General features: G+C 41.7%; 1 protein-coding gene across 1 annotated transcript; it reads right to left on the reverse strand.

The window, feature by feature from the left end:
* Positions 1-3069: 3069 nt before the first annotated feature.
* LOC120699259 (oxysterol-binding protein-related protein 1D-like) lies at positions 3070-14913 on the reverse strand. Its single transcript, XM_039983187.1, has 8 exons — positions 14356-14913; positions 13575-13931; positions 9397-9481; positions 7152-7603; positions 6156-6311; positions 5657-5965; positions 4348-4692; positions 3070-3640 (listed from the first exon to the last, which is right to left on the reverse strand). The coding sequence occupies exons 1-8, from the start codon at positions 14737-14739 to the stop codon at positions 3476-3478; spliced, it is 2253 nt and encodes a 750-aa protein (XP_039839121.1). The 5' UTR covers positions 14740-14913; the 3' UTR covers positions 3070-3475.

Below are 14913 nucleotides of genomic sequence, written 5' to 3' on the forward strand. Positions count from 1 at the left end.
TGCAACTATGCATGATCTTTTAAAAAAGGGAAAAGTCCATTTATTACCTTTACCAATACACTTTGTCCACCTAATTATATGTATAAAATTTAGACCCGATTCAGACTATTTCAGTTGGTCTAATCTTTTTTTAGGAGCGCTTGGTCCAATCTACCCCTAATAACATTTGGCTTTTTTTTTTGTTTCTTCGTGCACAAGCTAAGTTTGACGTTCAAACTTTGTGAGCTGATAGAGAACATTAATAGTAGGTTATTCATCGTTATTTTAATATATATATATATTAAGAATTTTTCATGGTTATTTTCATAGGTTAGGATTATTTAGTACGAAACTAATCATAGAAATTAAAAATATAAATGAAAAGTAATCGAGAAAATTTTGTAACTATTTTTCTAAAATATGGTATCATGTTACAAGTTACCTAGCAAATTTGAACTTAAAAATCAACTTTTAAGTGGAGGAGAAAAAAGAGAACTCTCATTAGAGGGTAGATTGCACTAACTAGAAATATTTCAAGCGAGTAAATGGAACCTAGATTTTATTGGGTGGTTGAGTGTCAAGGGGACAAAGTCAATTTTTTGAAAGGGACAAAGTTAATTGGTGGATATAGTAGAGTAAATATTTCTTTTAATAAATACTTATAGAAAGGCCACTGTCGGGGTTAGGTCCCCCATTACCCATAAGAAAGGAAGAAGACGGCCTCCTATTAATCAATCTATAAAAAGTTGAAACAATTGAAACCCTTTCTTGCCAAGATTAGGCCCACCGTACCTCTCACGGAGGTCCCACTTGTCAATCCAAAAGGTTTGACGAAAGAGAGGAGGAGATTGGTTCCGTCAATATTTCCCACCAAAATCTTGATAATTTTTACACCAGCAATTTCGTATACCCACCTCTTATACCTGCGTATTACTTTCTTTAGCACATATTTATTTTCCTTTCCACATGCATTCACCCATAATTCACGTCATTATTTATTTTAGAAAGATAATAATTGACATCATTGTTTATGAAAGAAAAAGAAAGACGTGTATTATTTTTGAAAGGAAAATAAATAACATCATTTCTTGATGAAAGGAAAATTAAATACGTGCCACAGGCACGTACATCTCCGCTAGTTTTAGAAAAAGAAGGAAAACCCAAGCCATTGACACATGTTGCATATTTAGATGATCAAAACAGGTGGATTAAAATGTAGAGTACCTCAACTAAACTTTAGTCCATTAGTCTTCAAAACCCACCTAATTTAGACTAAACCAATCTGCAAACTGCGAAAAGACCAAACTACCTCTCACTATACGCATGTAGGCACAACGGTATAATCTATGGGTAAAAAAGATATTATATATGAGAAAAAGTCTAATTACTCGCCTCAACTATAGATAAAGTCCAGATAACCCCATAAACTATCATTTGGTTTATTTTACCCTCCAAACTATATCCTTTGGTTCAAATTATCCCCTAATACAATTTACCTTCTTTCCATTTATCTGATCCATGCATAGGTGCAGTTTTAAGTTAAAATTTAACAAGAAGATAGCATACATCAAAACACATGTTAGAAAAAATACACCATAATTTTTTATCATTATTTTGATAGGTTATGATATTTAATAATAAATTAATTGTTAGAGTTCAAAAGTACATGCAAAATAATGATGAAAAAATATAAAAAATTTAATATGCATTGTAATGTACACTGCTACCCTGCAAAGTTTGAAATTAAAATTCAGTTGTGTACGGAGAAAAAAAAAGATAAATTGCATTATAGAATAAAATAAACTAAAGCCTTGTTTGAGAGCACTCCAACTCTAAAAAATAGCTCTACTCCACCAATTCCAGATTTTTCTAGCTCCACCCCACGAACTCAAAAAAAAAAGAGAAGTTGTTCTAATTGTTTGGCTAAATGGCTTACTCCCGCTCAAGAAAAGGAGGCTTTGGAATAGTCATTTTTTCTCTGCTACACCAATTTCTGGGGTCGAGAAGAGATCGCCGCTGGGTTAGGGCGGCATGTTGAACGCCGGCGAGGCTCGAGGTATCCGGGTGTGGGACAGGGGAGGCGACGACACCGGTGGCGCGGAGCCGACCAAGTGGTCAGTGGTGGCGTAGTATTGCCGGAGCCACGGCGTCGACCGCGGGCCTCTTTAGTGCCGCAAGCGCTGGAGCTTCGCGGCAGGAAGGATGAAGGAGGCCTCATTCTGGGAATGCGGAGGTGATGACGCGCTCCACGGTGGCTGCGGGGCTGATGGGAATCCATTTTGCTTGAGAGAGGAGGCCCTCGACAATGTCCCCTGGTGGGCCGACCTAGGGTTTGGACGGTGGGGGTGCACAAGGAAGAAATAAAGCACAGGGGAGAGAAGAAGGGCGCGGGGCAAGGAGAAGAAGGCCTGCGCCTTCTTCTTTTTTTCACGAACGGTAAGTTATTCAAGAATGTCTATAATTAGTGTTTTGGTCCATGAAAAATATAAAGTTGCCCCCCCCCACTCCATTTTTTTATGTGAGTTTCCAGATCTAGAGTTTTTAGAACTAAGTTGTCTGATAGAGTTCGTGGAGCGGAGCCAGAAAAGTTGGAGTGAAACACTTCCAAACACGTTCTAAATTGCATAATTTAAGAGGTAAGCTGAACCATATTATAGTCTATGGAGTTGTTCAAACTTCGGCTATACTTACAAGGGAGTCAATTGAACTTTTTTTTTCTTTTGTGTCCCACCTAAAATCTAATCTACGGGTCCAAACATTCATGGACTAAAATTAAGTTATCTAATATTTAGTTCTAGGTGATCCAAATAGAACCTAAATCTGATGCCCCAAAAATAGGGAATTCGAATTTACGAGCAACTGCAGTAGAGCAACTCTCGATACACATCAACCGTGAGTTCCGCCTCATCTTGAGTGACCGTTCCTGCACTTGGTCAACCGGTGACTGAGAAGATCAGCAAAAACTACTCCTGTCATTCCAAATTATAGATCATTTGATTTTTTTTAACATTAAATTTAACTGCTCGTGTTATTCAAAAAATTTGTTAACTACTCATCTTATTTAAAAAACTTTGTGCAAATATAGTCAAATTTAAGCCACTTTTCAAAAACTTGTATTGAATAAGACGTGGTTAAACTTGAGGCCAAAAAGTCAAATGATCTATAATTTGAAACAGCTGGGAGGAGTATTGTATTGGAAGATCCAATTCCTTCTCACCATAGTACGCGCAGCTGGCCGGCTACCAACCATAGTACCGCGACAGCAATGGCTGGCCAAGGGACCGTAAGTTCATGATCACCTGCTATCCCAGTGTCCCCCTTCTCACCATAGCAGTGCAAAGGCTAGATGGGGCTGAGGACATCGATGCTCTGCAGACGCGTGCCAGAGTGCTCAGCGCAAGGATTCGCGACCAAGGAAATTGGCAATATTGACATTCTTTTACGCTGTATATGTAGCCCGCAAAATATTCTCTGCGTCGAAACCCTCTGATGCATGCTACGGCAACCCTGGAGATGCACTGTTCTGGCCGAAGATGTCCGGGATGTCGTCCCAGCTCCCCTTCTCCCTTGCTTCCCAGTACCCACCCACATAGCGGTAGCTGTCGTCATCGTCCTTCTTAAACCACCTTGGTTTCCATCCTTTTTCCTGCAGTCGCCGAGCCTGCAAAGTGCAACAGTTACAGGTAAAGCACCGCGAGGAGCACAGAGAATACTTCTTTGGTCACGAACTCAAAAGCCAGCTAACACATTTGAATTAGAGTAAGAACTTTGATTAAGATTTTTGTTCACTACAAATAATGTTCAAGGAACTGACAGATTGTGAACCATAGATGGCAGCATAAAAGGTAATTTGTCATTTGTATCATTCCGTGACATGGAACAGAACACTCTAGAAGTTAGCAGCTGCATGTTTATCGCTAAAAGGTATGATTGCTTTATAACAGGAAGTCAAAAAAATGTAGAGACTTGTCTCTCCACCATAACAAAATGTAGATTGAATTGTTTTACTAATTTGCAGTGATCATGCTGTGCTGAGATAATGGATAAGTTTGTTCAGTGTCAAAAGATTAATTACTGAATCTATTTTTATTTGCTGACATAATGTAGTTCATCAATCCAAGTCGATCGGTGCTGATATAGTTGGGATACAAAAGATTCACTAAGAGGGAGACATCAGAGATTCAGCCCCACCACATTGCATGTCCTAACAACTTTATTTATGAGATGATGAACACAGTATGAAACTGTCAATTGTTACAACTACATGACAACATGCAAAATTACAGATGCCTATGGAGCAATGAAAAACACAAGTAAAAACATATAAGACGAATAGGCCAAGTAAAATCATATATAATTGCTGGTTACCTGCCGTTGCAGTTGTTCAAGCCTAAGTTTCTCTGCATTTGCCATCTCATATTCGCCGTTTTCCAGATGCCTTTGATCAGGCCTCAAACGAGAATCAGTAGGAGGCAACTTCTTCAATAAGTGAGGTGTCAATTCATTTAGAGAAATTGCAAAAGGAGAAAGGTTGTATCGTGTCTGATTAAGAGACTTGTCCCTCTCCCATAAGAGAACCGCTTCTGACATTGGATCATACCCCTTGGGTTTCACACTTGGATCCCCAAGCACATAATACATAGCTTCATCCCATTTACCAATTAGCATGGCTACTTTTTGCCCTGTTCTATTATCTTGCACAAATCCATGCACCTGCACAATTGATTTGAACAATTTAGAAGCCAGAACCTAAGTTTGTTCAAATACATATTTAAGTAATTGTAAAGCTACAAAATAGACTGCTCCTGACATTAGCCTACCCCTGAATTTCAGCCAAGGACCCAGGGTAACAAGGTAAGCAACAGCAAATGTAACACCATAACTGGTTGAGAAATCAGCAAACATCACCAATAGTCTCTATAAGTATCAAGATATTAAAGGACGCCTTAGAGCTAGAGGTTTGAGTTTTTTTTTCCTTTTTTGCAATTTTATTTTATTTTTCCTTTTTTGCAATTTTAAAACACTTAGGCTTGTTTGGTTCTACGCAACAGTTTAGGGAGGCTGGTTTGACCCATAGTCACAAAGATTCGGGGTCGATGGGGTCGAGGAACGGAATACGGTCCTTGTGAGAGGTTTTTACAAGGTGGGGACAAAAATGACCCGGGGTTTCAGGGCATTAACTGCGTACAACTTAAGAAAGAGAATCACTTCAGACAAATAGTTATAGTTTTGTAGAAGTAAGCAAAACCTGTTATCAAATTTAGACAAACCACAACAATCTCCTTTACACAGTAATTAATTTTGTTAATGTATCAAACTACATATAATAACAGATATGTAATTGCAAAAGTATAGAAGCACATCCAAATAAAACAAAAGCGCATGGTGTGTTTCTAGCAAGGCTCAGTGCAGCTGTAATGTCTCTTTCAATACAGTATTCTTTTTAACAACTATGTCATGCAAAAAGAGACATATTAACAGAAGTAAAGCAAAATCTAAACAAAATACAACAGAAATGCATGATGCGGTCTCTAAATCTCCAAAGTTTTCTTTGAAAAAACATAAACTTAGACTTTGTTGTAAGAAATAAAGCAAAATATACTTTGATCAGTTCACAGCATACAAGTATTTATATTTACTTTATGTAAATTCATTCTATGTAAAGTTGCCAATTTACCTGGTGTGGATTGCGATCAATTATCGACTGTTCTTTGAATTTAAGCTTGCAGGAGTACTGGCCACTCCCATTGATACGCATTGTGCCATAGTGATCACAATAAATTTTGCCAATTATGATATTGTATATGGAGGTAGTCACTTTACTCCACTGAAATGTTTCTCCATCATCAAATTGGAGGGTAAGAACTCCTATCGGATCAAGCTGAATGGACCGACCCCAGAACTTCCCTTTCAGATTGGAATCACCCCAGAATCTCCAACCTCTACCTTCACAGTGGCATGCAACAACCACTGGGTGATGGCTGACCTGAAATAAATATTACTTTTCGTAAAAATAATGTATTTTAATATAAGTTAAGAATACTTTTTTAATCAAAATACTTCAGAGTTCTATAGGTACTACTAGTACCTTGCATGGCACTAATAAAAGCAATAACAGGAACTAGGAATTACACTACTCAGATATAGTTCATAATTTTCACGAACAGCTATGCAACCTTTTCAGAGAAAAAACGAAGTCCTTTATCCGGATAGTCAGCTTCGTATGTTTCCCCCAGTAGAGGATTGAAGGGTTTGCATTGCCGGCCTTCAGTTGAAGCATAACCTGATACTGCAAACGCTGCTACATGAAGTATTCTCATCAAGCTGTCACCCTACGTTATATACCAAGAATCGTTATATTGCAACAAATAAAGTATTGACAGGGTGAAGGCTAGAAGAATAACATAAAAAAAGAAGCATATTGTATGCCATAATGGCAAATATGTAGCACAACAAGAAATCAGAGGAAACAGTATATGTGGTTCTTGTCTTCATTTTCTACATTGACGTTGGCATCACACCCCAACACACTTAAAATATGTAGCAAAGTGCAAGTGAAATAAATAATACAATATCAAATCCTCCTATGATTAGATGTTGATGGAAGTTACTGTCTCTAATGATACAAGAAAATTTATGATGTTTCTTATTAGGAACTGTATAGAACAGAGCCAATATCTTGTGCCAAAAGTATGAATGGTAGGGACAACACTAAAAAGTAAAAAAATAGTAAACTTATTCAGAGCTAAACATTAGCTAGTAGCTACTACAGTTATTCAATTCTCTCACATAACTTGTTTGGATGAACCAAAACTGGCTACGATTTCAGCCCAATCCAGGACTATTCTTAGTTGGCCAGGATTGGACTAGCAAAAAGAGGGCCTTAAATATAGTCGTGTTATGTCAACCAAGTTTAGTTACTTCAAATGTAACACATAAAACACACAATCTACGCGGAGATTACAAGAAAATTATAGTTACCAAAAAGAAAAAACATCAGCCACGCACTAATAGTTAAAGTTTGGCCTATATCAAGATTTTTCTCCCAAAAATGTTTGATTAAATAGATGAAAGATTTTACACAATTAAAACAGAACTATCAAGAAACACCAAAACAAATTTCCACACAATCAATCCTTTACAGAAAGTGTTGGAATAGCTTATTGCTCTACCTGTTTTCCCCACTGTAGTGCATGGTCAACCAAGTAAGAGTATTCCAAATCTTCAAAACATTTTTGTAAAGAAGAGAGAGGCTCATTGAAATAAACAGGTAGACAGACACCTGAGAGATCTTTCCCTATATTTTCTTTAATTATTGACCACAATCCTATAGGTTTCTCTTTTTCTTTCGGTTCCGGTAGCTTATCTCTACGTAGCACAAAGGGATATTTAGTAGTTTTGACAGTATTTGTAACAGACTCTCCAACACATTCTGATCCATTGCATCCATTTGCAATAAGCTCCTTCCTTCGGCATGAAGCACTTCGTAAAGATTCTGCACATAAAAAGTCTCTTGTATCGAAATATGTTACTTCATCTTCCTCAGTTTCAACTTCAGCCACCTGACTTGCAGTGTCAGGATCTGATTCACTTGTACTTCCTCCTGATAAAACTGAATAGAAATCTGCACATTTGGTAAACAGTCAAAAATAAACTTTTTTTTTCTCGAACGCGCAGGAGAACTGCGCATCAATATATTAAGAAGAGATTGTGGGGGTAAAGCCCCCCCCCCCAAAAAAAAAATGTTACAGGGATAAAGGGTCTGTAACTTGAAGTGTAGGAACGCATCGGACATAAATTTAGTGAACTCAAAATAATTTATACTTTCTTCTTGCGAACAAAATTCCATGTTTCCATACATAGGGGAAATATGCAGGCTTCGACGTGTATATTGCTGGAATAAACCATACAAATATGTGTTACTTAAGCCACTGTGTGTTAACTAGCAATGCTTATGGGCATTACGATGCAAATGAAGCCTAATAAGGTAAATAGCATCATACATACAGCATATTTAGCCTAATAAGGTAACTTATGCCAGAATTTTCTTTTCCATATTTGAATTTAGAATACTTATGGGCACAGGTTATGATGCAAATAAAAAAATAAGCCAAATTATCAATCACTGCTGCCTCACAAATTGCTAAAGATATATACCAAGTAATAAATGAAGCATCTGAACTATTTTTCCGCTGAAAACAATGTGAGAGGAGACTACATGGAAGTACATAATTTGTATTACAGTATTCCATAATATGGTATATGTAATGGGGCCCAAAACAGCAAGCCATGTAACTACATAATCTAAGACAAAAGAAAATATAGAACTGAACAACCATCTCCTGAGATAAGCTTTATAGAAGATGAAAGCGAATCACATAAACTTTGCAGAAACTGTATAACAATTTAATTAGGGCTTCCTAACTAATTACCTCAAGCTGTCTGATTAATAGAAGCACACAAAGATAAGTTAAGCTAGTCAGTGTTGATGTTAGTTCTTGAACTTTCCATCTTCACTGAGCAGCTATTTACAAAAGATATTACGCATACCAGCTGCAAGGCTGGATGACTAAACAGACGAAACCATGCCCATACGTCACAGCATTAGGTCATTAGCACATGTAGACCAGAATATACTTGTATATAAATATAGCTACAGTAGCACTTAAGCCTTATATCTAACACAAGGAAAGCAAATATCGAACAGTTACAATGGGGCCAGCACAGTGCGGGAAGCCTACGGCACTGGGTACGCCCTTTTACAATGGGGCCAGCATGCAAGACTGCTCAAGTTCTTAATACATTTGTATGACACGTAGCATTCTTTTTCTTTTCATTCATCGCAATAGAATCTGAAGCATGTGAAGAAAACATCTTTACAGAAGGACAATAGTTGGGACGGTGTTTGAAAGTTGTAACATACCGTATCAAGAAAAGATGGAACATATGGACGTGCATCTTGAAAAATATTGAAAATTGAGCATTCATCAACAGTTGCACAAGCAAGTACTTAAGTGGTGAGAGCAAAGAAAGCGAAAATGTTTGCACAGAACAAACCTGACTAATATCTAATAAAGAAACAAGTATGTTTAACCACACTCCTTCAGATGGACCTTGGCTAGTTATGTAAATTTAATAATTGAAACTAGGACTGTATCATCATCAGATCAGCTTATGTGAATGTGGAGGAGCTAAGTCAAGCTGCATAGGCTAAATCCTAGCATTTTTCTACAAATGAATAATAAAGCAGGACAAAGAGCTTTTAAGCATTTTACACCAAAATGGCGTAAAAGCTATGTCAACCATAAACATTCTGGGTGTTAATAGTGTCATTCAAAGATGATGTAAGTTGCAAACATGAAGAGCTAGCAAAATCATAAGCAATATTATTATAGCATGAGTAATGAAATTACTAACCACTTTGTCTGCCATTGGCATAACCATGTGTTTCCCTCTCTTTAGTCTCATGTACAACTGTTCTTTCCAGCTCAACTTTCTCTGTCTGCACCAAGAAATGGACCAAGTTGACCGTTAAAGTTATGGTCAAATTCTTTTACTTTAGAAGAAAAAAATCATCTGCATAAGTTAAACAGCAAAAAAAGCTTCAAGGAAGTTGGCAAGATGCATGCATAAGTTAAACAGAAAAAAAAGCTTCAAGGAAGTTGGCAAGATGCATTTATACAGGTCACCAGCGTATTCAAGAAAAAATCTATACAGGTCGAATGCGCTCTATCGCCAATACACATTTTATAACAATTGTGTCAGACTAAGGCATGATAAACGTGTTGCTGCAGAGCAAGTATTTCAAAAAAAAAAGAATGGTTTTAACACAACTAACTTATCTCCAGTAAACAAAATGGAAATACAAAATGTTGTGATTTTTTTACACAAAATATGCTAGGAGCACATTGCATTGCATACGATAATGGCTGACCCCATTATTCCTGTCACTTGTCAGCACCACATAATAATGAGAGTGAAGCTAGCAATGATGATAGCAATAAGACAAACAGCTATGCAAGGTATGAATGGTTGTACTTAGAAGATAGCATGTAACATGAAGCCCTAACTCAGATCAAGCTCTGTTCCGAATCATTGTTTATATGTTTACTTCACCAAAATACAACAACAACAACAACATAGCCTTTTTTCCCAAGCAAGTTGGGGTAGGCTAGAGATGAAACCCGAAAGAAATAAGTTCAAGGTTCAGGCACATTGATAGCTAGTCTCCAAGCGCTCCTATCAAAAGCTATCTCTTTAGAGATATTCCAATTCTTAAGGTCTCTCTTAACCGATTCATCCCACGTCAGTTTAGGTCTACCTCTACCTCTCTTTACATTATCGACCCGCTCAAGAACCCCATTACGCACCGGCGCCTCAGGAGGCCTTCGTTGGACATGTCCAAACCATCTCAGCCGATGCTGGGTAAGTTTCTCCTCAATTGGTGCCACTCCGACCCTATCCCGAATAACTTCGTTCCGGACTCTATCCCTCCTTGTGTGCCCGCAAAACCACCGCAACATCCGCATCTCTGCTACACTCAGTTGCTGGACATGTCGCCTTTTTGTAGGCCAACATTCAGCACCGTATAGCATCGCTGGACGAATTGCTGTCCTATAGAATTTGCCTTTTAGCTTTTGTGGCACCCTCTTGTCACAAAGGATGCCAGAAGCTTGTCGCCATTTCAACCAGCCAGCTGAAATTCTATGCCTAACATCTTCATCAATGTCGCCATCCTTTTGTAGCACCGATCCTAAATACCGAAAAGTATCCTTCTGGACCACCACTTGTCCATCTAGACTAACGTCTCCCCCCTCGTACTTAGTCGCGCTGAAATCGCACATCATGTACTCGGTCTTGGTCCTACTAAGTCTAAACCCTTTCGACTCTAACGTGCGTCTCCACAGCTCTAACTTCCTATTAACCCCTGCCCTACTCTCGTCAACTAGCACCACATCATCAGCAAAGAGCATACACCAAGGGATCTCACCTTGTATATCCCTTGTGACCTCATCCATCACTAAAGCAAATAAATAAGGGCTCAATGCTGACCCCTGGTGTAGGCCTATGTTAATAGGAAAGTCAGTGGTGTTACCATCACATGTCCGGACAAACGTCGTCGCATCCTTGTACATGTCCTTAATGAGGGTAATGTACTTAGTTGGGACTTTGTGCTTCTCCAAGGCCCACCACATGACATTTCTCGGTACTTTGTCATATGCCTTCTCAAGGTCAATGAAGACCATGTGCAAGTCCTTCTTCTGCTCCCTATATCTCTCCATCAATTGTCGTATTAAGAAAATCGCCTCCATGGTTGACCTTCCAGGCATGAACCCAAATTGGTTTTGGGTCACACTTGTCACTCTTCTTAGGCGATGCTCGATAACCCTCTCCCAAAGCTTCATCGTATGGCTCATCAGCTTAATCCCACGGTAGTTAGTACAATTTTGAACATCGCCCTTGTTTTTGAAGATAGATACTAATATACTTCTCCTCCATTCTTCCGGCATCTTGTTTGACCGAAAAATGAGATTAAAAAACTTAGTTAACCATACTATTGCTCTATCTCCTAGGCATCTCCACACCTCAATGGGGATACCATCAGGACCCATCGCTTTACCTCCCTTCATCCTCTTCAAAGCCTCCCCGATCTCTACCTCCTGAATTCTCCTCACAAAACGTCTGTTGGTATCGTCAAAAGAGTCATCTAACTCAAGGGTAGGGCCCTCACTCTCCCCATTAAACAACTTGTCGAAGTACTCTCTCCATCTATCCATGATGTCCTCATCCTTCACTAGCAGTCGATCTGTCCCATCCTTAATGCATTTGATTTGGTTGATGTCCCTTGTCTTCCGCTCGCGGATCCTAGCCATCCTATAAATGTCATTCTCCCCTTCTTTCGTGCCTAGCCGCTGATACAGGTCATCATACGCCTTACCCTTTGCTACACTCACAGCTCGCTTTGCAACCCTCTTCGCTAATTTATAGCCTTCGATGTTGGCTGCACTCTTGTCAAGGTGGAGGCGCCTGAAACACTCCTTCTTCTCCTTAATAGCCCTTTGCACCTCGTCATTCCACCACCAGGTGTCTTTCTCCTCCTGTTTGCCTCCCCTACTCACGCCAAACACCTCTGAGGCCACCTTCCGAACACATGTTGTCATCTTTAGCCACATGTCATCTGCGTCTTCTCCTTCTTCCCAAGGCCCCTCACCTAGCATCCTTTCCTTAAACGCTTGTGCCGCTTCCCCTCTAAGCTTCCACCACTTTGTTCTCGCAATTTTGGCACGTTTGTCCCGGTGGACACATACCCGAAGACGAAAGTCCGCCAGCACAAGCTTGTGTTGAGGGACAACACACTCCCCAGGTATCACCTTACAATCTAAGCAATCACGTCTATCCTCCCTCCTAGCAAGGATAAAGTCGATCTGGCTCGAGTGTTGTCCACTACGAAACGTCACAAGATGGGATTCTCTCTTCTTAAACACGGTATTCGCTATCAACAAGTCGTAGGCTAACGCGAAGTTCAACACATCCTCCCCCTCTTGACTCCTGCTACCGTACCCAAAACCCCCGTGCACTCGCTCGAACCCTACATTAGTCGCACCCACATGGCCGTAGAGATCTCCTCCTATGAAGAGTTTCTCGCTGGTAGGCACGGTACTAACCATGCTATCTAGATCTTCCCAGAACTGCATCTTGGTGCTCTCACTAAGGCCTACCTGAGGGGCATAGGCACTGATCACATTCAAAACCGAATCTCCAACTACCAACCGGATTAGGATAATCCGGTCGCCTTGCCTTCTAACCTCTACGACTCTATCCTTAAGGCTCCTATCAATCAAGATGCCTACACCATTCCTACCCGGAGTTGCTCCCGTGTACCAAAGCTTGAAGCCAGTATCCTCAACCTCCCTCGCCTTCTGACCCTTCCATTTAGTCTCCTGAACGCATAGAATATTTACACGCCTCCTAATTGCTACATCAACTAGCTCTCGCAACTTACCCGTTAGGGACCCTACGTTCCAGCTACCTATACGAATCCTAATTGGCTCGGCTAGCTTCCTTACCCTTCGCACCCGTCGAGGGAAGTGCGAAGACCCTTGCTCATTTTTCACTACACCCGGGCGTAGATGTAGCGCGCCATTCAGGTGACGACCCGACCCTTGCTCACTTATCATCGTACACAGGTCATGATACGACGCGCCCTTGGGGGGATGGCGACCCGGCCCTTGCCCATTTATCACCACACCCGGGTTCCGATGTAGCGCGTCGCTAAGAGGGTTACGTCCCAACGAGTTTCTTGTGGGTTTCAAATCCATTAGAGTGGCTATTTTTATGCTGGTTTGCCAAAACCTAACGCAACCCTCCTCCTTTATCCGGGCTTGGGACCGGCTATGCTGAGACGACTCAGGAGAGAGAGTCTTCCAGTCAGCATAGACGGAGTTTTTACTTCACCAAAATGGATAGAGATATTTTCCCTACTTTAGTATTTTTTTTAATAGTCATCTTCACAAGTAATTAAAACAATAATAATAATAATAATAAAAGAATAATCAGAACATCAAGAAGTAAACAAATTAAAGATAGAAGACTACCTCCAATTGCCGGAGGCAGTCTATCAAAATAGAATGTTGCTGCTGCTGAGACTTTATCTGGTTGTGCAGTTCCAGCAGCTCACTCATCATAATAGACTCACACTCCTTGACCACAGTTTCACCCAGACCCTCCTGCAGCAGCCGAACCCTCAGCTTCTCTGTGGACAACATAATGTCCGCCATGGGACCAAGATCATTGCTAGTGAGCGACCGAGGGAAGCGATCCTTCGCCGCCAGCAATGCATCAATCCAGGCGTTCCTGTCCTCCTCAGTTTCACACCTCAGGTGTAACGTCTTCGTCCCACTGAATATATACAGCCTCTTATCATCAGACTTGCTTGCACGAATTGAAGAAACCTAAACACCAGAGAAGGAAATCCTATAAGATTAAGAAATCCTTGTCCTGCTTGCAGCATTGTGCCAAATCATTCAGATTATTCCGTCACTATGGTCAATTTCCTCATTAAACAAAAAATTCTGCATGGACGCAAGCATATCTATGACCAGGGTTCCCTACCATGACATGTCATCAGTTGCAAAAGGCAGAATGAGAGCTTAAAAGGAGTCCCCATCGCCTTCAATTGCTTGTAACCACAAACGCATCTACCCCACTGCGACTCCGCGAATACAATATTCATCGCCCAATCATTACCCGAGCAATGCGGCTTCAAAAATCTCACTTCTGACTTCTCCCAGCCGCCCGCAGCCCCATGACACGCCTGAGAGCAGACCCAATCCGACCCAATGCTAGTTCTGAACCCAGCCGCGGCACCGTACGTACCTTGAGGTGTATCTCGCCGAACGGCCTCCACTGCTTCCCCGCCGCCGCGGCCTCCTCCCGCGCCCGCCGCAGCGCGCCCCCCTCCCCGATCACCCTCGCCGCCGCGAACGCGGCCGCCTCCCCGGCGCCGCCCCCGCCGCCGCGGAGCTTGTAGTAGGAGAGCACCCCGTCCTCGAGCACGAAGTAGCGCGACCGCCACCCCTTCCCGTAGTTGACCCACTTGTGCAGCACCCCCGCGACCGCCGCCGCCGCCGCCGCCGGCTGCGGCGGAGGCGGCGCCGGGGCCGGCGCGGGGGCGAGGATGCGCGGCGGCGGCTGGTGGTGGTGGAGGTGGTCCGCGGCGTGCTCGAGCGACACCGGCGCGATGCAGCAGAGCGGGTTCATCGCGCCAGCGCCCGCCGCCCACGCGCGGATCGGGGCCCCGCTCCCCGCTCAGGCGGAGGATGCCGCCGCCCCGCCCCCGCCGCCTAGGGCTCGCCCGGCCATCGAGATCGCCGCGCCGGCATCAGCAACAAGCAGCGCGTAGTGGTAGCAGTAGGAGGAGGAGCACTGGCCAGT

This window comes from Panicum virgatum, chromosome 3K, assembly GCF_016808335.1.
Source record: "Panicum virgatum strain AP13 chromosome 3K, P.virgatum_v5, whole genome shotgun sequence".
NCBI classification, from domain to species: Eukaryota; Viridiplantae; Streptophyta; class Magnoliopsida; order Poales; family Poaceae; genus Panicum; species Panicum virgatum.

Coding starts and splice junctions, on each gene's coding strand:
- LOC120699259 (XM_039983187.1), bottom strand. CDS start 14,739: ATGAACCCGCTCTGCTGCATCGCGCCGGTGTCGCTCGAGCACGCCGCG. Junction 5,966..6,155: donor TTCGTTTTTTCTCTGAAAAG/GTTGCATAGCTG, acceptor TATTTATTTCAG/GTCAGCCATCACCCAGTGGT. Junction 3,641..4,347: donor TTGAACAACTGCAACGGCAG/GTAACCAGCAAT, acceptor TGCACTTTGCAG/GCTCGGCGACTGCAGGAAAA.